This window comes from Macrobrachium nipponense, chromosome 10 (genome assembly GCF_015104395.2).
Source record: "Macrobrachium nipponense isolate FS-2020 chromosome 10, ASM1510439v2, whole genome shotgun sequence".
Classification (NCBI taxonomy): domain Eukaryota; kingdom Metazoa; phylum Arthropoda; class Malacostraca; order Decapoda; family Palaemonidae; genus Macrobrachium; species Macrobrachium nipponense.
In genome coordinates, this window is record NC_087204.1 from 72,837,036 (window position 1) to 72,857,745 (window position 20,710).

The 20,710-nt window shown below is 43.9% G+C and overlaps 1 protein-coding gene across 7 annotated transcripts in view; it reads left to right on the top strand.

Moving 5' to 3' along the window:
* The window catches only part of LOC135223690 (uncharacterized), a 171,259-nt gene that overhangs the window by 137,205 nt on the left and 13,344 nt on the right, over positions 1 to 20,710 (top strand). For all 7 annotated transcript variants that reach the window (XM_064262390.1, XM_064262396.1, XM_064262394.1 and 4 more), the window contains 3 exons: positions 957 to 1,150; positions 2,113 to 2,249; positions 2,815 to 2,939. In XM_064262390.1, coding sequence (XP_064118460.1) covers positions 957 to 1,150; positions 2,113 to 2,249; positions 2,815 to 2,939 — 456 coding nt within the window. The remainder of the gene's footprint in view (positions 1 to 956; positions 1,151 to 2,112; positions 2,250 to 2,814; positions 2,940 to 20,710) is intronic.

Genomic DNA, 20,710 nt, shown 5'->3' on the forward strand with positions numbered 1-20,710 from the left:
TGTACTGGGAAACTTGACATGCCGCTTATGATCCTGGTGAGGGCATACCAGGTCAGTAATTAGCAGTCAGTCAACAAGGGTCCAATCTACCCATAACCAACTGAAGACCCCAGTTAAAATACTCAAACAGAAAATATGAAAGTAATGAGTGAAGGAAGGGATATCCCGCTCTATGATAGCTTTCACTCATTGGTTAACTACCGCTGTTGAATTAATTTCGATTAAATACTTGATCAGATCTACTGAGTCTGATGTAAAAAGCATGAAAGGAATTTTTTAAATAGTGATTTATTTCTCATAGACAAAAGTTGCCCGAAAAAATTTATTTTTCACTGAAAGAATTTTCAGATTTGAATTTTAAAGGATTAGTTTTTGTAAAGGTAGATGAATAAAGATAAGTACATGTAGTAGATGGAAACAGAAATTAGATGTTAGTGGACCTGATTTAAAGTAAATTTTTGACCACCTACATCATAATTCAACACCTTTGTTTAGGTTTTTAAAAAGTTTCTGTATGTCCTGAGAGTAAGTAGTTCTGTAACTTCATGAAGTACTTTCTGGAATGTTTGTAATACTCATAGGGTAATCTCAGCTCAGTGGTAGAATTTCATCACTTTTCAAATCAGTTGTACTTGTCATTTTGAAAAAAATACAGCTTTCAGCAGTACAGTGTTTCTGGCAGAGATCTTGAATTAAGAGTCTGATTATTCCTTCCCCCACTCATGCTCCTTATACTGAAGTTAGAGCTGAGAAATATGATGTAGATTATTTTGATTAACTTTTATTTTTTTTATTTTTTTACTCTTTATTGTCTTATTATTTGAAATTGGCATTTATAGTTTAACATGCTGGTTAGTTAAATGATTTGTAAGTACAGTTGAAGCAAATTTTGATAAATTATTAACCTAACCATAGTGGATTACTGTGATTCTTATATTTATTTTCTTTCTTTAAAGGTAGGTAGCATTGCCCACTCAATTGGACTCCCCTTGCACTTGGATGGGGCACGCTTGATGAATGCTGTAATTGCTAGTGGGATTAGTGCAGAACGTATTCTTCAATCTTGTGACACAGCATCTATATGTTTCAGCAAAGGTCTTGGCACTCCTGTTGGATCTGTCATTGTTGGTTCCGAAGAATTTATACATAAGTAAGTGTGATCATAAAGTTGAGATACTCTTGCATTGCTTGTGTATCTCTTTGAAAAAAGTGACATAAGAACTTATATTTTAATCTGCATCAAATGGTGTTAAGCCAACAAATTAGCATTTGTCATAACTTAGTCTGAAGGATATGAAGATAGTAGTATGTCAATAAATTAGCATTCATTATTTTGTATGAAATATTTCAAGGAACAATACTATTATATCCTATAGTATATATGTTTTGTTGTTCTAGAGCAAAATAGAGGAAGTTCTTCTAATCTTATTCCATGATAAACAGTATTGTTAAAATATGTGCCTTCTCACCCATAAAAATCTTATGAGGAGAAACATCTAAAAGGTTATAGGCACTTGAAAAAATTATTGGGCTTGTCATATTGTTTAGTGTGATGTAAAGTCTCGAGGAAGATGTAAAGATGAGGCAGTGTCAACATTTTTCCTAGATATACAACTAGAATATTTTAGAAAATAACATAAATAGGATTTAGCAAGTATAAAGTACATGCATTGACTCTTCGTAAGATTCAGAGTCAGTCTTTCAAAAATTAAGCCAATTTGAAGAAACAAATTCTACTCTGGGCTTCATTTGAATGCTGACATCTGTAACCTTGGTTACTGTAACATTAGTTGATTGAAATTCTTCAGTCATTTGAGTTGAACGTCATTTGTATGTCTCTACCTGTTTCTGCAGGGTAAACAGAAAATTGTTGGCACAGTTGGTGTCATGAATGTTATTAGAAAATTAAAGAATTTTAGGAATTAGAAAATTAAAGAATTTTAGGAGTACAGTATTCATTAGTTTAGTAAGACTTAGGTTCAAAACTTAGCCTCTTTAGTTATGGCTAGTTGTCAGTGGGAACCTCTAGAGTAATATGTATGTAGAATTTAAGTGAGAACTAGAATATTATGTATGTAAGATTTAAGCTATGGTTGTTGTTACTTACGTCAGAGCTCTCCGTTTACGCAAAGTCCTTGGAGGTGGTATGAGGCAGGCTGGCATGCTAGCAGCTGCAGCTTTGTATGCCCTTGATAACATGGTGGAACGTTTAGCAGAAGACCACATGCGTGCCAAATGCTTGGCAGAAGGTGAGAACTGCACATGTGAATGATTCTTGTTCATATGGAACAATGCTTGGTACCAAAAGAACACTTGCAATTTTATGGTTAGTGATATATAAAGCATAATTAATTATAAGAATGAACTGGGTTTTTTTCCTTAAAGTACATAATTTAGTTTGATTTTGACTGCCATGTTTTGCATGTATGGCAAAAATTGTTTGCTTTATACTATTGAATTATTTCCTGCTGCAAAATATAATTGATACAGAATTTCTTTGTTTCTTTGATAAGTTTTGAGCATAAATCAGTCATCTTAGGCAAGTGTCTGTACATATGATTTTGTCTTGTAAACGAGAGGGAATGTATTATAGTTAATGAGATGGTGGTTATAAATTTCACATTCGTAAAAGTTTATTTCACTCCTAGTCAGCCGAATTAAGGAATTTTTTTCAGTTGAATATCTCATATATTGACATGAGGATGGAATTTGGGTTTGCTGTAACATTGCTATGAGTTTGTACTCACCTTTTTAGTTTTCACTGAAATAGAGTGAATGTTTCCAAACATTTATAAAAGTTTTAATTTTTTCCAGCAATTAGTGGGACTGGGAGTAAGAATGTGACCTGCAAACCTGATGATGTTCATACGAATATTGTCATCGTTAATCTTAACCTTGCTGCCATAACGCCAGAAGAATTTTGTAATAGATTGGCTGTGGTATGTATGTGTTGTTTCAACAAATAGACAATGTAGCCATATGATTTTTTTTAAAGAGATGTGCATTGTGTTCATTCTTCCATTCATTTAATTGATGTACTATATAAGTATAATAATTATAGTTTAGTTTCTAACAGTATATAGAATTGATATATATATTGGCAATGTAAGTTATGTGCAAACAGCTTTACAACCAACATTATAGGTTCATCATTTTTTAATGAACCACATACTCAATTGTTCTTAGAGATGTTTTTTGATGTGTTATGAGGAACTGCACGAGTAAGGTTTGGAGTTCACAACTTATTAATTTATTTACAGAAAATACACAGAGGTCAAGAGCTAGTGCGAGCTAAAATGTAGCTTCTGACCTTAGGCAGGTAGAAACAGGGATTAAGTACAAGTGCATTTCTGTTTATTAAGAGAAAGAAATATACGTATAAAATTGTGCATATCATCAGACTGAATTTCAGACATAAATGGTGGGAAAGCTGACAGTGCAATACATACAATGGTAATTATATACATTAAATATGAATAATGAAGATGTATTTGCTGTAGTCCTAGGGTAATGGCCGGCATGATGTAGGTATGAGTAGGGTCCATGTGTGGCCCCTACAGAACTCTCTCTCTCTCTCTCTCACCCCGTGGAAAGACCTGGGTTTCAGACGATCAATGGAAACCCACTTAGTTCAGCCATCTACTGTTATCTGGTACTCCTTGGGTTGTTTGTGGATTATTCATGCATATTTTATGTTCTGCAGTTTGTTGGGGATATACATCTTTCTAGCCACGTGGTAGGTCATCTCTGCTGGCATTATCCTTTCTGTTGCTTTTCATGTGTTGGATGGGGATATTGGCTTGTTTGTTCTTGAAAGGTGTCGGTTGTAGGTCCACATAGTTTTTCTGAGCTTTTGCTATTTTGGGATAGGCTATCCCAAGCTGGATGGTGTTGACGCAGTTTCTCAACAGTGCAACCGCCATGGTGTTGGCAACCTTTGTCACACTTTTGGGCCTTCTTTCCGAATTTCCGATGAAAAAAACATATGCCCTAAGGTTGTTTGTCTTTTTTCTGCTTGGGCTTCCCCTTGATGACTTGGTTGGGGAAGTTTCTTTTGTAAAAGGGGGCAGCAGGTACCCTGGGCCACTGTCGGATTCCATGTCTGTTGTCTGCTGGGTGTTAGGGATCTGCTGTTTGTGGGCCATGTGCAATTCATTGACTGGACTCAGGAGTATGGTAGAGACTTTGGGCATGACTGCTGCTCTTTGATGGGGTAGTTTTGTGAGGAGTACCTCCCTCATTAGGGCCAAGGATGACTCTGGTTGGCTACCTGTGGCGAGCAGCATGATGAGCCAGTTGGAATGATTGCGTGCTTTGTAATAATTTATATGCTATTAAATGGCGCCACTGTGTAGCTTTTTTTTGGTGAGGTAACTGTACTGTGGTGACATAATAAAAGTTAGTTGAAAAGTTCGATCAAGACAAGATGTGTTTTTTTTCTCTTGATTATGGCAGGAAATTTAACAGGTTATGGGCCCAGTGCTCAAAATAAATGGACTAGGTTATACTTTGATGGTGATAGACAGAAATTTGAGCAGTGGGAAGTGAAATTTCTTGGATACATGAGACAGAAAGTTGAAAGATATTGTCTGTACGCCGCAAGGTGAACAAATTGACACTGACAAAAATGGTGAAGCATTTGCTGAGCTGATTCAATTTCTTGAGACAAGTTCAGCAATAGTGATGAGGGACACTGTCGACGATGGATGGAAAGCACTGAAGATTCTCAAGCAACATTATGCTGGTTCAAGTAAGCCACTTATCATATCTCTATACACAGAATTGACATCTTTAAACGAAGGAAAAACTGAGACCGTTACAGAATCTATTATACAAGCAGAAACAGTGACAGCTTCACTGAAGAATGGATGTGAAACAATTGGTGATAGTCTGCTGATAGCAATGGTGCTAATAGGCTTACCAGACAATTACAGAGCATTTATAGTCATTATTATTCAGAGTGAAAAGGACCAGACATTTACACAGATTAAAGCAGCCCTACGCAGTTGTGAAGATACAGAAGCGTGTATGAGTGCAAGTAATAACCATGTTATGAAGACAGCTAACTGGAGAAACAAGGCATGCTATAAGTGTGATGAGACTGGACATTTCTTTGCAAACTGCATGAACAAGCTGAAAGGAAGATTGTGTCTAAACTGTCAAAATTCTACTCATAATACCAACACATGTAGATGACAAGGTCAAGTGGGTGTAATGAGAGGATCAACAGTGTGGTCAATGAAGAAACCACAGATGATGATCATTCATTTATGTTTAAAGTGTGCAGCAATATGAAAATGGAAGTAAGTCCAAAATCAGACATGTTAGTAGATTGTGGTGATACAACACACATTTTGACTGATGAGTCAAAATTTATTCGCTTTGATGAGACATTCAAACCAGAGACACTTTATTAAAGTGGCTGATGAAACAAGGTGCAACAATGTGGCAGTGGAAAGAGGAGATGCTATGATCAAGATGACAGACAGTGATGGCCGACAGAGTAATGTGCTGCTAATTCCAACATATCTTCAGAACATTTTCTCTGTTCAATCTGCAACTGAGAAGGGTGCTTAAGTGATGTTTTATCCTGATTCTGATGAATTGATTGATAAGAGTGATATCAAATTTGACTTTGAAAAGTGTGGAAAACTGTATTACTTGAAAATGAATAATGTTCAGACCAATGTTGATAGTGTTAATCACGCTTGTGATTTGAAAAAGTGGCATAAAATCTTAGGACATTGCAACTTTTATGCTATTGTAAAGCTGGAAAGTGTAGCAAAGAGTATGAGAATTATGCAACCAGATGTTAAACCAGAAAATTGTGATGTATGTTTGTTAGGTAAAATGACAGAAACTAGAAACAGAAATGTTGATACTAAGTCTGAAGTTCCCTTAGAATTTGTACACATTGATTTAGCAGGTCCAATAGAACCTGTTTCAAGTGAAGGGTTTAGTTATGCTATAGCATTTACAGACAATTGTACAGGGGTAATTTTTGTGTATTTCCTGAAAAACAAGTGATGTAACTTATGCATTAAAAATTTTTTGTCAGGTTCTGCCATTTATGGAAAAATTAAAAGACTAAGGTCTGATTTCACCACTGTACGTGTTGAGAATAGAATTAAGCATGAAAAGTCAGCTCCATATTCACTGCACCAAAAGCTCCATATTCACTGCACCAAAATGTCACTGCTGAGAGAAATTGGAGAACTATGACAGCTGCTTATGTTTGCAGCAGGTGCGTTAGTGATCATTTAAAACAAACTCCCTTCTTTGCATTTACAGGATTATTGTCTGATTTGTCAAACATGATGGTATTTGGATCAGATTGTTTTGTATATAAACAAGACTAAAGAAATTAGATGATAGATGTTCAAAGGGAATATTCGTAGTAGATGATAGATGGTCAAAGGGAATATTCTTAGGATATGACAAGGGTAGTCCAGCTTATCTTGTATATTTTCCTGAAACGGGAATTCAAGAGACATAGATTTGTAAAATTTGTGTCAAACAAGCAGGAGCAAGAAAGTCAAACTATTAATGAGTTTGATGATATTGTTGATTATGTAGTTCTTAATGAATTAGTTGATAGGGAACCACTAGATCAAAGTCAAAATGTACAGGTAGTTGAGTAACACCACCCTGTTGTTTTGGAAGCAAATGAGGGAACCATAGAGGAGGAAAAGGATGAAATGGTTAGATATCCTGTTAGGCAAAGAAAACTACCTGCTTATTTGAGTGATTATGTTAGTAATGTTGATGACAAGGACCAAATGTTATCTTGTATAGATTACTGTTACAGTGTCTACTTTTCCTCAGACTTATAATGAAGCTGTTGATTCTGATCAAGGTAGACTTTGCGAAGAAGCTGTGCAGGATGAAATGAACTCTTTGAAAGAGAACAGTACTTTTACTCTGACAGAGTTACCTATAGGCAGAGAAGCAGTGGGGGGATGCTGGGTGTACACAATTAAAGATGATGCTGTTGGTAATAAAACTTACAAAGCTAGATATGTGGCCAAAAGTTATAGCCAAGTAAAGGGTGTTGATTATAATGAAACATTTGCTCCAACAGCTCACCTTACATCAATTTGTGTATTAATGCAATTAGCTGCACAAAGTGATTTGTTTTTGCATCAGATGGATGTAAAAACTGCAGATTTAAAACTTGAAATTGATTGGAATATATACATGGATCAAGCAGAAGGTTCTGATATTGAACAACCTAGGAAGAAATTAGTTTACAAATTTAACAAATCACTGTATGGTTTAAAACAAACAGGTAGAATGTGGAATAGTCTTTTACGTGAATTCTTGGTTGAAAATGGGTTTAGACAAAACTGTGGGACATTGTGTTTATAAACATTTTAAAGATTAGATGGTTATTATGCTTGTATGGGTTGATGATCTGATTGTTGCAACAAGTAACAAACAACTATTATATGATGTAAAACAAATGTTGAATGACAGTTTGTTCCGACACGGCATACAAACCTTCGGTCCTTTTACAATAGGAAGGTACTAGCGGCAGCTGGATAGGTCGTAAGCTTTCGAACAAGGGGTTCGGTAGTTAACTGCTTGTCCGACAGGCGCGCGCGCGCGACTGGGAGGTGAACAAATCACTTTTGCTTTCGGCCTGCTGGCGTGTGGACGTGTATCATCGCTCTCTGCCCGCTTCATCGTCGTTGCTTTCGCATGGTTGTGTTTTTCTTTTTCTATTTATCTAGTGAAACTGAATTGTAAGTACAATCATTTCATATTTATTTCCATTGAATTCAATTGTGAATTAAAGGATCTTGGTTTCACCACGCCCTCCGATTACCCGAGTGCCGGGACTGAAGGGCGTAAGTGCGGGAATTCATTTTCCCAGAAATGATCCTCGTATTGTGTATGCTCGGTGCCGAGGGCGGGAGAGAGCGCTCGCTCCGAGCGTATATTTTTGGATGGAAATGTGTAGATGAAAATCGTAAGTAATGTGCTCTTTTCATTTATATTTTTTTGACCTGTATGCTCGTTGCCGAGCGAGAATGCGCTCGGCACGAAAACAAACTTATTCTGTATGGAAGTGGAATCGCCACAAGTACAGTATTCTTTTCATTTGCATATATTTATTTTTGATTGTAGCAATAACTCATTTTGGATCAGTTTCCGAGCTTACCCGGAAATTGATCCTTTCCCCTTTTTATTTGAATGAAGTGAAATCGCAAGTGCAGTTCTTTTTCATTTTCATATTTTATTGAGATTGCATTGTTTACTTGGATCAATGTTTCCGCTATTTCCCGGGAATTGATCTTCCCCTTTTTTATTTGTATGAAGTGAAATCGCAAGCGCAGTATTCTTTTTCATTTCATATATATTTTGATTGCATCAATTCATTATGGATCAAGGTTTCCATTCATAATCGGGAATGGATCCTTTTACCCTTGCGCTCGGTACCGAGGGCGCAAATGCGCTCGATCCGAGCCCTTATTCATTGTGAAGTGAATCGTAATGCAAGATTCTTTTTCATTTTATTCCTTTTATTATTGATTGCATCAATATTTATTTGGTTCAAGTTCCGCTCAGTCAGGGAATTGATCCTTATGCCCTTGCATTCGGGCCGAGGGCACGATTGCTCTCGGGCTCTTATTATTATTGTTGGGTGCATGGGTGCTGTGCGGGGGTGGGGAACGAGAACCCCCCCCCCCCCCCCCCCCCCCCCCCCCCCCCCCCCCGCTCAGCTCCCACAGATGGCCCTTCCCCTTGGGGGGGGAGGTTATCTGCGTTCTTCTCCTCGCCCGATCCGTCGAGCGCGGGGGAGGGCGCTCGGTGCCCGATGTACAATTGTATTCGGGGTCTTCCACTCGTTCGGAGAGGGCTCACCCCCCCGCGCGAGGGGACTTCCCCCCCACTAATCGCTACTACTGTTATTTCCGCAGGTGCTACCTGCCACGAGGGTGGACCTTGGTGAGGTATGGGCGTCCTTCCATTTGCAGGGCGTGCTAGTGTCCAGGGGCTGCGGTTCTATGTCTGGGCCTACTGCGGTCACCCATGGAGTGGTGACCACGCTCCAGGTGACGACGTCCCTCCTCACCTGGTGTACTCGCCTCACGTGGTAACAGTCTTGCCTACAGCCGCTGTTTGAAGTGCCGTTCGCCGTACCGAGAGGGGGGCGTGCCGCCGCCGCTCGTGGTTGCCGCGCTGCCGCGACCACACTTCCGCTGCCCTAGAGCTCGCCCCTGGACCTGCCGCCGGTACCAGGATGTTGCTGGCTGCTGCTCCACTTCCTGTGTTTCCGGTGCTGCCTGCCGTACCTGCCGATTCTGTGCTGACTGTCCATGCAGTTGCTGCGCTGGCTGTCCCTGCCGTTGCTGCGCTGGCTGTCCCTGCCGTTGCTGCGCTGGCTGTCCCTACCGATGCTGTGCTGGCTGTGCCTGCTGTTCCTGAGATGCCCATACCTGCTGACGTCGTCCCTGTTCGTGGTGGTACTACCCCAGACTTTGGTCTGTCTGTACAGGTGCGTCCGGGCCCTGTGGCTTCGGCTACAGCAGCCCCGGCTCCGCCCTGGATAGCAGATCTTACGTCTGTCCTGAGGAAGCTGACGAAGAAGAGGAGGAAGGTGTCGTCGTCGTCGTCTTCATCTTCTTCATCTTCTTCATCGTCGTCGGCTGCCGCCTCTTCCCCTTCGACTTCTAAGGCTTCACAGCCGAGGAAGAAGAAGGTTGCCTCCTCCCTCCTAAGAAGTCTCCCTCGGGAGGGGCTGTCTCGGGACCCGTCTCACCTCGGTGGGACGGGAGGGTTTCCTTCCGCTGGTCCTCCTGCTCCTTCGGGAGCGGGGGCCGTCTCTTTCTTCCGCAAGGAAGAAGACTACGGGGACCAGAGGGGTACCGGCTAACACCGGTACCTTCCTCGCCTTGGTGTCAGTGGGTTCTGCCACTGCATCAGGGTCCGTCTCGGCCTCTCGTTCGCGGGAGGTACCGAGTGTATGGTCGCCTACCAGCGACCGTGCAGCCAGGAACCAGACCTCTGAGTCCGCTCAGCGTCAGGTTCACGGCACGGGGCGGAAGACTGGTGACAGCCGCTCACGCGACTCTCACCAGACCAGCTCTCACTCTCGCGGCGACCAGCTGGCTACCCGGGGACGTGACGGTCCACGACCGGCTCGGGCTGAGGCTGGGAAGAGGTCCTCCCGTTCGCCGGTGCCAGCCACGGCTGGAACCAGCGACGTGACGTGCCGTGAGGACAAGCACCGGTCTCACTGTGACAGTGGAGCCTGCAGGTCGCCTGACCGTCGCTCTCACAGAGAGCGATCGGGTACGGCAACCAGCACCAGCTCTTCTGACACTCGAGATCGGGGCCGCTGTGCTCAGTCCAGCCGTTCTCCACAGCGAGACGTTTCGACCAGGCCTGCAGCTCGATCGCCACCGCGGGTTGACGATCGCCTGCAGCCCTCCAAGCCTGCTGGTTCTGCCAGCGAGCGAGGAGGGAGCGTCAGGTCTGCCTCTCCCGTACCTTCAACCTCCTCGGGTTACACCGGGAGGAGCGAGGTATTGAGGAGTGATCGTGAGGGGTGCGCCCCTCATGATCCCACCACGACGCCCTACGTGCCAGGCACGGTTCTTGGGAGCCGGCCAGGACGTATGCGCAAGTGGATGGAGAAGACCGAGAGGGCTGTCGCTGTTCCCCCTTCTTAGGAGGAAGGTTCTCGGAATATGCTCTTGTTCGAAGGGCTTAACGGTCCCACTCTGCAAGATGTTGTGACTTCCGAGATCCAGAGGAACTTTGCCGAGGTTATGGCGCTGATTCGTCAGCACAACGACCTCGGGAAGGATCGCCGCTCCCACCAGCAGAGCCACGTCTCAGCTCGAGTCGTTTTGGGGCCCGAGAGGGAACCCAAATCGACGGTGGGTCTGCCGCGATCGGAGCTTGCCGACTGTGTTGAACCAGGTAGTCTCTCGTCTCCGGACAAGAAGGCTCTCTCAGTTCTGGCGGCTCGAACAAGCTACTTCACCTCCTCTACTGCGACAGAGGCGTTTCTACGTGTCTTCGGACACCGTATTTGAATACCCCTTCGGTCCTCCTGAGGTTTCGACCTCGACGAGGACTGGAATGAGTCGGAGGACGGTATCGGCTCTCTCCTGTCAGGTGTCGATCAGCCCCACCCAGACGACGTTCACAGTGGCGGCAGACCCTTACCTACAGTATGAGTTCGTAACCCTCCTCGGGAAAACGTTTTCTCCTGACGATACGTTTTCCCAGGCTCTGAGAGGCCATCGCCGTAAGGCGATGGCTGCTCCTTTTCTTCTCCAACTGCTAGTTCCACTGGGAAGGCGAGCCAGTATCCAATTCCTCCCCCATTCCCTCTCTCCTTACGGCTACGAGGGAAAGGGGAGGGATCCTACAGAGAGAATTCTCTGTAAGATCCCACGTTAGGGGCTGCGCTACCGGGGGGACCTTCGGGTCCTACCTGACGTAAGCCCCGGTCGTTGAGGAGGGATCCTGCCCCTTTCTCGATTTCTACGGGAATCGAGAGGACCACCAGCCGATATCGTTTGACGAATTCGGTGGGGGGTTTCGCAGAGTGCTTAGAATTCTACGGAATTTCTAGCGCACTCAGAGTGTTCGAGTTTTTTACGATCTCCAAACACTTAGGCGAGACCACGGTCCAAAGTGAGCGAGAATCCCCGATAATTGTTACACGATAATCGGGAACCTCGCTTATGCTCGAATTCCTGTAATTTCTAGCATTTGGAAGAAGACTGCTGCTGAAAGAAGAGTATCTCACAGTAGGCGATTAACCTGGAATAGAGAAGAACGGACGGGAACTTCCAGTTTGGCTTGAAGTATCGTCTTCGGTATTCTGTTCACCATTGAAGCTTTCCTTTGGGAAAGACTTCTCCTTCACTCTCTTGACTAGAGAACGAAGGCGGTCGATCTCCAATCCTTATTCTCATTCCTCGAGAGGAAAAGAATTTAGGATGGAGGTCGTGGTACAGAACCTACAAATATACTACGTATATTACCCTCGCGACATGATTCTTTAACAGTTGAATTGTCCGGGGGGTAGGCGCATACTGTAGTTAACTCTACGGTTTGTGACCGAGACGAATTGTATCTTAATTGAACTGCAACTCGGGGTTGCCTGCAACCTCCCAGCAGTTATCAGTTTCGATTTTAGATACTTGGTATTGTCATGACAACACCAAATCAGCTTTTGTATTTACCGAAATCCGTTTCGGTTAAATATAATTGCTCAAGCGTATTCTTTATGCTCGATGGTTCTAGCCGAACGCATTCCTTCGTGGAATAATGGATTACCTGGCAACTCAGGATGACGAGTCACCGAGAGCTACTGCGTATTGAACTCCCTGATAGCGCTCAGCCATCAGCTAGGTCTCGGAGATGCACGGTCGGTTACGTCTCTCTCCCCTGGTTTGATTGACTACCGAAAACCGTATCTCTGCCCAACAATCATGGACTTAGGTCTCTGATTAACGGGGATTCTCGCAATAATGAAGGACCATCTACTGCTGTGACGCTCGATTTCATCGCCTTCGACATTGCGAGAATTTTCAACAGAGATATCTCTTGGACTCTTTCATCTTTCTGTTTACCGCACGGTAACAGAAGTCTGTACTAGTCACCCGCTGCATCGCACCGCGATAATGCGAATGATTTTTGCAGACATCTGAGTTTGTCTTCAAAATATCTCGTATTCGTAGGTGTGCAATTATTCATTGCTCGCCCCGAATTAACAGATATGTCAGAAGACATCGCCTACTCTCCGACCCGACAGCTCTACTTCCAAATGTTCAGCCCATGAGAAGCAGTTCTTCAGGCAGTATTTCCCTGTCTTCATTACTGAAAAGCGCTCCGCTTTTATTGCAACTACGATCCTCACCGGACAGCAATGAATAGCGGTTAGCGTTCTCAGTCTTTGTAGCACAGGTTCAGAATCTTGAGAATCCTTCTCTCGGTTCAGCTGTGAAGACGTAGGTTGCATTTTCTGTACACCTTCGTCTTCAACGACACATAGTGTTGTTTCTCCTTAGCCGAGAATCAACTATACTATGAGATATCTTGCCATCAGGGACCTCGGTCTCTAGAAGGCAATTGACTTTCGCCTGTTGGGCACATGCCTTAAGAGAGTCATCACCTTGCCTTCTGGCATGGTGACGAACAAATTATTGTTTAGTCTCTTGGCATAACCCTTTTAAGGCGAAGGTCAAGTGACTTGCTCGGGTGCTTGGACAACTTGCCTCCTACCGAACGCAGTCAGTCGGCAGCTGTCAGAGCGCCCAAGTCTGTTACGAACTTCGCTGTGGACTTAGTTCGGTTGTTCCATAACAGTCTTTTCTTCGTCCTAACGGCTTGTCACAGTACCCATACCATCGACACCCACCATTGAGTGTCGGTGTCCTATCCACTACCGAGAAGAACAACTTCGCTGCAGACGGATAGACCAGTATGGGTACAGGACATCACCGAAGTCGAGAAGAGGGATAGGTCATACGACCATTCCCTTCTTTTCCTCTGAGGTAATTGCATGTCTTTTCCTGCGAAGTCAAGCATCCAGGGGATGGGGATTCGTGACGCTCGATTTCGTACCGAATTCGTAGCGAAGACTCTGAACCCTTCGGTTCCTGACGATCGGTTAGAGTCCTTCACAATCCCCTCCCTAATGGACTACACCGCCTTCGATGCGAAGGAGATGCTGCTTTGTCCTGTGAAAGCGCGACCGCGCTTTCTGAAGAAACTCGACATCCCAGGCTGAGTGTTGAAGACTCTTCGTCAGCACCAAGATGACCTAGAAGTACACTCCCTCGAGTTACACAAGAACTTCTCCGTGGCGCAGGTACTGAAGGCAGGGGTCTGGTACAACCAGACCACTGGCACCTCCTTCTACCTTTTGGATATTGCCCACAGGTCCTTGGATCGTTTTCCTTGGGACCCGTGGTGGCTGCTCAACACGTTGTGTAGCTAACCCAGACCCTAGCAGGCTGAACAGCATCGAGTCCTGGTGTGACTGTAAGAATAGATAAGTGAATGAGAGAGTGACTGGCTTCTCTTCCTATCTTTTTCTCCCCCTCTACCTGTGGGTAGAGGGATACGGTCATCACCTTGCCTGGGATAAGGACGAGATGCCGGTGAGCTACTCGACAGAGCCCCATCCTATCCCTTTCACTAGGGATGGGAGCGAATATCCACAACTTCCTCCTACAAGGGGGGGGAAGTGGATGCCAACAAGAGACAAACCATAACTTTATGTTGCCTCTTGCAAATAGGAACTTGTTCTTGTTTGCTGGTACGAAGAGATACGCTTGCCTCTCTCTTAGTACTTGGTCCAGAGGTCTGACCATTGATCCTGCGGTGCACACCCCGATCAATCGGACAGAGGCTTGGATCCCTCCCTCGCTCTTACGACCAGGGAGGCATTCCAAGGTTGGGCGAACACCAGTCTGTTCACAAAAGACTCGGATTCCTCCCACCAAGAAGTGAGTCTTCCTATTGTAAAGGACGAAGTTTGTATGCCGTGTCGGAACAAATGACAATTTGTCCAAAATTGCATTTTTCCTAACTATACAAACCTGAGGTCCTTTTACACATAGTCCCACCTCATGCCACCCCTCACTCTGCAGTTTTTGCTTGGGCCAAAAGCAAAAGTGATTTGTTTACCTCACAGTCGCGCGCGCGCGCCTGTCGGACAAGCAGTTAACTACCGAACCCCTTGTTCGAAAGCTTACGACCTATCCAGCTGCCGCTAGTACCTTCCTATTGTAAAAGGACCTCAGGTTTGTATAGTTAGGAAAAATGCAATTTTGGACAAATTGTCATTTTAAAATGAAAGATTTAGGAAAATTGTCTTGTTTTCTTGGAATTGATTTCAAACAATGTGATGAAACTATTAAGATGAGTCAGAAAAGGCACTTATGGAAAATATTAGAAAGGTTTGAAATGTCCAGTTGTAAACCGAGACACACCCTCATAACTAACGATAGAATGTTCAGGTGAAACGTTGACTGATAATAGATATCATGAAGCTGTTGGTAGTTTGATATATGTTATGACGTACAAGACCAGATTTGTGTTGGATAGTCACAAAATTATCACAATATTTGTCAAAACCCATACAAGAACATTGGGTTGCTGTAAAGCATTAAAGGTCACTTTGGATTTTGAACTGTTTCAGTAAATGTGAAAATGAAATGTTATACATTGTGGGATACAGTGATACTGATTAGGCATCATCACCTGATGACAGACGTATCACTAGTGGTTATTGTTTCAATTTGAGTGAAAAAGGGCCTTTAGTATCATGGAAGTAAAAAGAGCAGTCAACTGTAGCTTTGTCAACATGTGAAGCAGAATACATTTCATTGGCTGCAGCCATTCAGGAGGGATTGTATCTTGGGCAACTTTTGAATTTATTTAGATTAGCTTGTCAGTTTGAACCTGTTCTTATTTATGAGGATAAGCAAGGTACAATTGCATTATCCAAAAATCCTGTAAAACATCAAAGATCGAAACACATTGATATTAGGTATCATTTCATTTGCACTGAAATAGGTGAGGGAAGAATTGTTCTCAAATATTGTCCTACTGATGAAATGGTGGGAGATGTGTTCACTAAATCAACTACATTTAAATTGGATAAATTCAACAACTTTGTTTTTGGCTGGAACTAATATGACAGCATGATGATCAATCATTTTGTTTGGTGACTTTAAAGGAGTTCACATTCTTTAATTTATTATTTTAAAATAAGTGTGTAACAAATATATCTGTTTTAATAAGGTGTAATATGCGATCGAGTGGGGATGTTGGAATGATCACATCTATTTGTAATATATTTATATGCTGCTAGATGGCGCCACTGTGTAGCCTTTTTGGCGAGGTAACTTTGTACTTTTGTGATGTAATCAAAATTATTTGGAAAGTTTGATCAAGACAAGATGTGTTGTTTTTTTCCTCTTGATTATGGCTGGGAATTTAACAGAACCAGTGCACCTGCTTATAGAAGAGTAACGGTCACTTGTCTCCTATGGGTGCTGCTATGTGGTTGAGGAACTTCTTCACTCTCTGGGCAGGTGGCATGCTGAAGGATTGACTTCAGCTGATCTTTCAGCAATTTGTAGGTGAGGGGAGTGTGTAGTTCCTTGAGCCATCCTGCTATCTGGTCAAAGACGTCGTCTGGCATGAATTCAAGGATGGTGTCTGGTCTGTGCATTGCCAAGGTGATTTTCTTTTTGCGGAAGATTGTTTCCATCCTGAAGAACCATGTTTCTGAATTGTGGGGTATGAATTGCTGTAGACATAACGAAGTGATGGCAAGGTTCTTGTCAGCCAGGCTGGTATTGTTGGTGCTGGCTTGGTCAGGCTTCTCCATGTGTCACCACTATGAAGAAGGATATGAATAAGGTTCGGAGTTCACAGCTTACTAATTTATTCACTGTGCATACACATAGGTCAAGGGATCGTGTGAGCTGAAATGTAGCTTCTAAGTTACCTTAGACAGGTAGGAACACGGATTGAGCACAAGCATTTGTAGTTGTTAACAGGGAGAAATATACACATAAAATGGTACAGGATATCAGACTGAAGTTTGTACATAAATGGTTAGAAAGTTGGTACTGCAATACATCCAGTGGTAATAAATACATGAAATATGGCAATGATCAGAGTTTTGTCCGAGAGCAGGGGAGAGAAGTTGAATGGTAGTAGATACCCCACCTGAAGGACATCTACTACCCACTTCCCTGCCCCATATCTCTGCCACTTGGTCCACTGGGCTGCCAGGCGCCCCCCACCTCTGGCAAAGGAGAGGGAGAGGCGCCCAACCTATCGACAACCCCCTTATTTCTGCCCATAGAGCCCCTCCTTTACCTATAAGAGCGGGACCGAAAGGGACGTTGGTCCTCTGACTTAAGCTGAGACGAATGGGAGGGCCCCACCGAAACCTAATTCCTAAACGGCTCACCAGGTGACGATCTCTGTACTTGCTGCTGAACAGGAGGAGGAGGAGGAGTGGGATGTCTCCGAGAACAAGACTCCAACTTGGACGTAGCCTGCTGCACCAACCTATCCTTCATGTCAGCTCTCCATCAGTCTATCACGTCCTCCAGCTCAGTCTGAGGAAACAGGAACTGAGATTCTAAAGGATCCCCATTCCTGAGCGCCAACAAGGACTCACGGTCAACCGATCTTGCCATCCTGGAATATGCCGCGTGCCTTCTGATCAGAAGATTAGCCCACAAATTGACACTTAAGATGTGCGAGACTGCAACAAACTGGCAAGAGAAGAAGCACGCATTAACCCATCTGGGGACCTGTCAGACGCAATCTTGGCAATGACCGTCAACCACAAGTCCAAACAGTCTGGAATGTGGAGGCTGCCGTAGACTCCAGAGCCGAGGCATCTGCGGAAACAAGATGGCGCCACCGACCTCATCTGCTCCAAAGTCAACTCTGGCTTGAGACGTATAATGTCTGGGTTAAGATGACGAAGCAACAGGCAGACAGAGTTCGTAGCATAATACTTCCTATGCCTCACAAGTGGTGGAGGAAGCAACTTGGAAGAACCCCTTGACCGAAGAGACCTGTCCCAATCTGACACAGAAGTGTTTACCTTTTGCAAGACAGACTGGACATGCCCGATAAGGGAAGCTGAAATGACGACTTAGGATCTTGCGTAGTCCCCAGCAAGGCTTCCAAGCAAGGAGTGAAAGATGACCGAGCCTGAGTCCTACTCTCCAAATTGTTGAACCCACGAATAAGATCAACAGCTTCAGTAAAGGAAGACAAAAACACTGGCGTCTCCCTCCTGCTCCAACAATGGAGACCGACGACGAGAAGAAGATGCAGGTTTATCCAGCATGCCTTCCTTGTGCAAACCAACTGTAGACCCAGCAGCCAAAGAAGCTCCAGCGTGGATGCGTCCGTGTGGAGCAGACACATGTACGTGTGATGGAGAATCATCTCGAACTCTTGACGTAGAACGAGAATTCCTCAGTGTCAAACCCCGAACAGCATCAATGGGAGGGGGAGGCGAACACTCTGGCTGCACTTCCACATTCATAACTTTTGACCTTTTCACAGGTGCCTGAAGAATCAGCAACATGCACAGGTATGTGCTAGGTTGCAACACACTTGTGTCTTAATTAAGAAGAGGATGATGCAGCCACAGCAGATTGCACAGGGGATGAAACACTAACACTCTCGGGAACACTCATTGATGAAGAAAAGGCAAAGTCCTTAACCATCCAATGCTTGATATGTCGACGTGGTGGAGATGTGTGGGGATGGAGGAGAGGATGACGGCACTGATTCCTTACACAACCTCTTGCCAGGAGGGGGAGGAGGCAACACAACATGCTTGCTTACAGCCTTCTCAGCCAACAAGGCAGCAAACCTATCATCCAAAACAATCCAATCTCTTAAAAACTGCCTGACATAAAGCCTCAGATGGATCTGCAAGAAATGACGCAGACGACGCGGAAGGAACAGGATACGTCGTGGATGGCACCGATGACGTCACGGGAGCAAACGATGACGAGACAGAGGAGTGAGGCAGCACAGCAGCCCCAACAGATGACACCGACGTAGCAGGGAGAGACTACACTGAGGGAACTGGAAGTGATGTCATCGATGGAAGCGACGTCAGTGATAGAACTGGGAGAGATGGTACTGGGAGTGACGCCACCAGAAGTGCTGAGAGAAACATCATGGCCTCCCCCTGACCCGAGCTAGCGGCAGGCATCACTGGCAGAGAGATACAAAATGGCTGACCTCGGGCACCATGTAGAGGAGGCAGGGGAAGGTGGGAGGGCTGGGGGGGTCTGAGGGGGAAGGCGAGCATCCATGAAATGCATCAGCAAACTCTCCAAAGCGGGGGAACCCCGTACCCCAAGCCATGTGCAGAGTGCCACCATTTTGGATGCCTCCGAACCTGAAATATAAGAAACTGATGAAATAGCCTCCTCCCTCGCAGGAAGCATATTAACTCCAGAGGATGAGGGGGCGACATTGCACATTAAATCAGCCTGAGGGCCTCCCGATACTTCCAACGATGAATCGATGGAAGAAAAGGAAGGAGACACAGGCACAACAACTCTAGCATCATGGGGTGTGACTGCGGACGAAGGATGGGTCTAAACTCTACTATGCTCCCTCTTGATAAAAATAACTTCCACTGCGCTCTAGGCCACGCACGACACTCCAGCCAGGGATTTGTTATGGTACAAACATTAGCATGACACCTACTGCATGTGTAGTGTGGGTCTGTAGCTGAAGAAACCAGGAAACGAGAACATGAGAAACCTTGAGTTCCCGGCACATACGTTGGTGAGGCCGAGAAGAAGCAGAGGAAGCCATAACACAAGCATACACACACACACAGACAATCAAAATAGCGAAAACAGGCAAAGAACCCAGTAAAAGGCCAAGAGAGGGCAACCCGACTCTCACCTAGGCGGTTAAGAAAAAGATTGAACATGGTAGCTTGGGTGCGTGGTCTTTGACCAGTTTTCACCCGATATACGCACGCGTTGCCAGGTCTCACAAGATTCCTTGCTTTTTCATTTCCGATTTTTAACCGGATGCAGCTAGGTGCTAGAAAATTATCCTATTGTTAGGACCGAAGAGTTCTAGCTATGAAAAATACAAATATCTTAGAAAATTTGTCATTTTGTGATAAAACTATTAAATAAAACAGATATAAGCATTTTTAGTGGGTTTTGCTTGAGTTTGAACTAACAAAATAGTGGGCAGTTCTTATTTTTTTTATAAGGGTTCTAAGTATTCGCGGATCTTAGCTATTTGTGGGAGCATCTGGAAAGAATCCCCCTGAATAAGGGGGTCCACTGTAGTTGCTTTGGACTTTATAATTATTTTCAAGTGTATACTCACTGAGAGTTCACATACAAAGTGGTGTTTGCAGATATTTCACTGCTTTTTGCTCTTTCACTTTCATGTTGCAAACTCACCTGTTTTGTTGCATAGGGGGTTTAACCCATTCAGGAGTTGCTACATACATAAACCATAGAACTTCAAAACTGGTGAATCAAAGTGCTACTAGCATTTATTGTTGGTGAGAGAAGAGACAACTTCTTTAAACATACCGTAGAATGTGTTATACTTTGCTGGCCTCTCATATAAAACTAGTTATGAGGGCTGTTAACCAGTTCATTTAACAGTATACAGGCAGTCCCTGGGTTATGACGGGGGTTCCGTTCTTGAGACGTGTCGTAAGCTGAAAATCGTCGTAAGCCGAAAATTGTCGTAAGCCGGAACATCATAAAAAATCCTAAGAAAACCTCACTTTTAATGCTTTATGTGCATTCAAAACTTTGTAAACTGCATTCTTATTGCATTCTTCATAAAAAAAAAACCTTTAAATATTGATTACTTTGCATTTTTGGTGCCATATTTCATCTGCCAGATCACCATTTGTAGGCGTCGTAACTCTGGAGCATGTGTTGTAACCCTGGAACATGCGTCGTAACCCTGGAAATATTTTTTGGTGAATATAATTGAAAAGCGCTGCAACCTCGGAACATCGTAAGCCGAGACCGTCGTAACCCGGGGACTGCCTGTATTAATTTTTGCTATGTTAATAATTATGGCAAGTGGCAGTTATTATTAGATGGTTCAACCAGACTCTTGTGTCAAAACACTTAATTCTCAGGGGGTGACCTTAATTGATAGTTGGCACTCATTGTATTCTTGA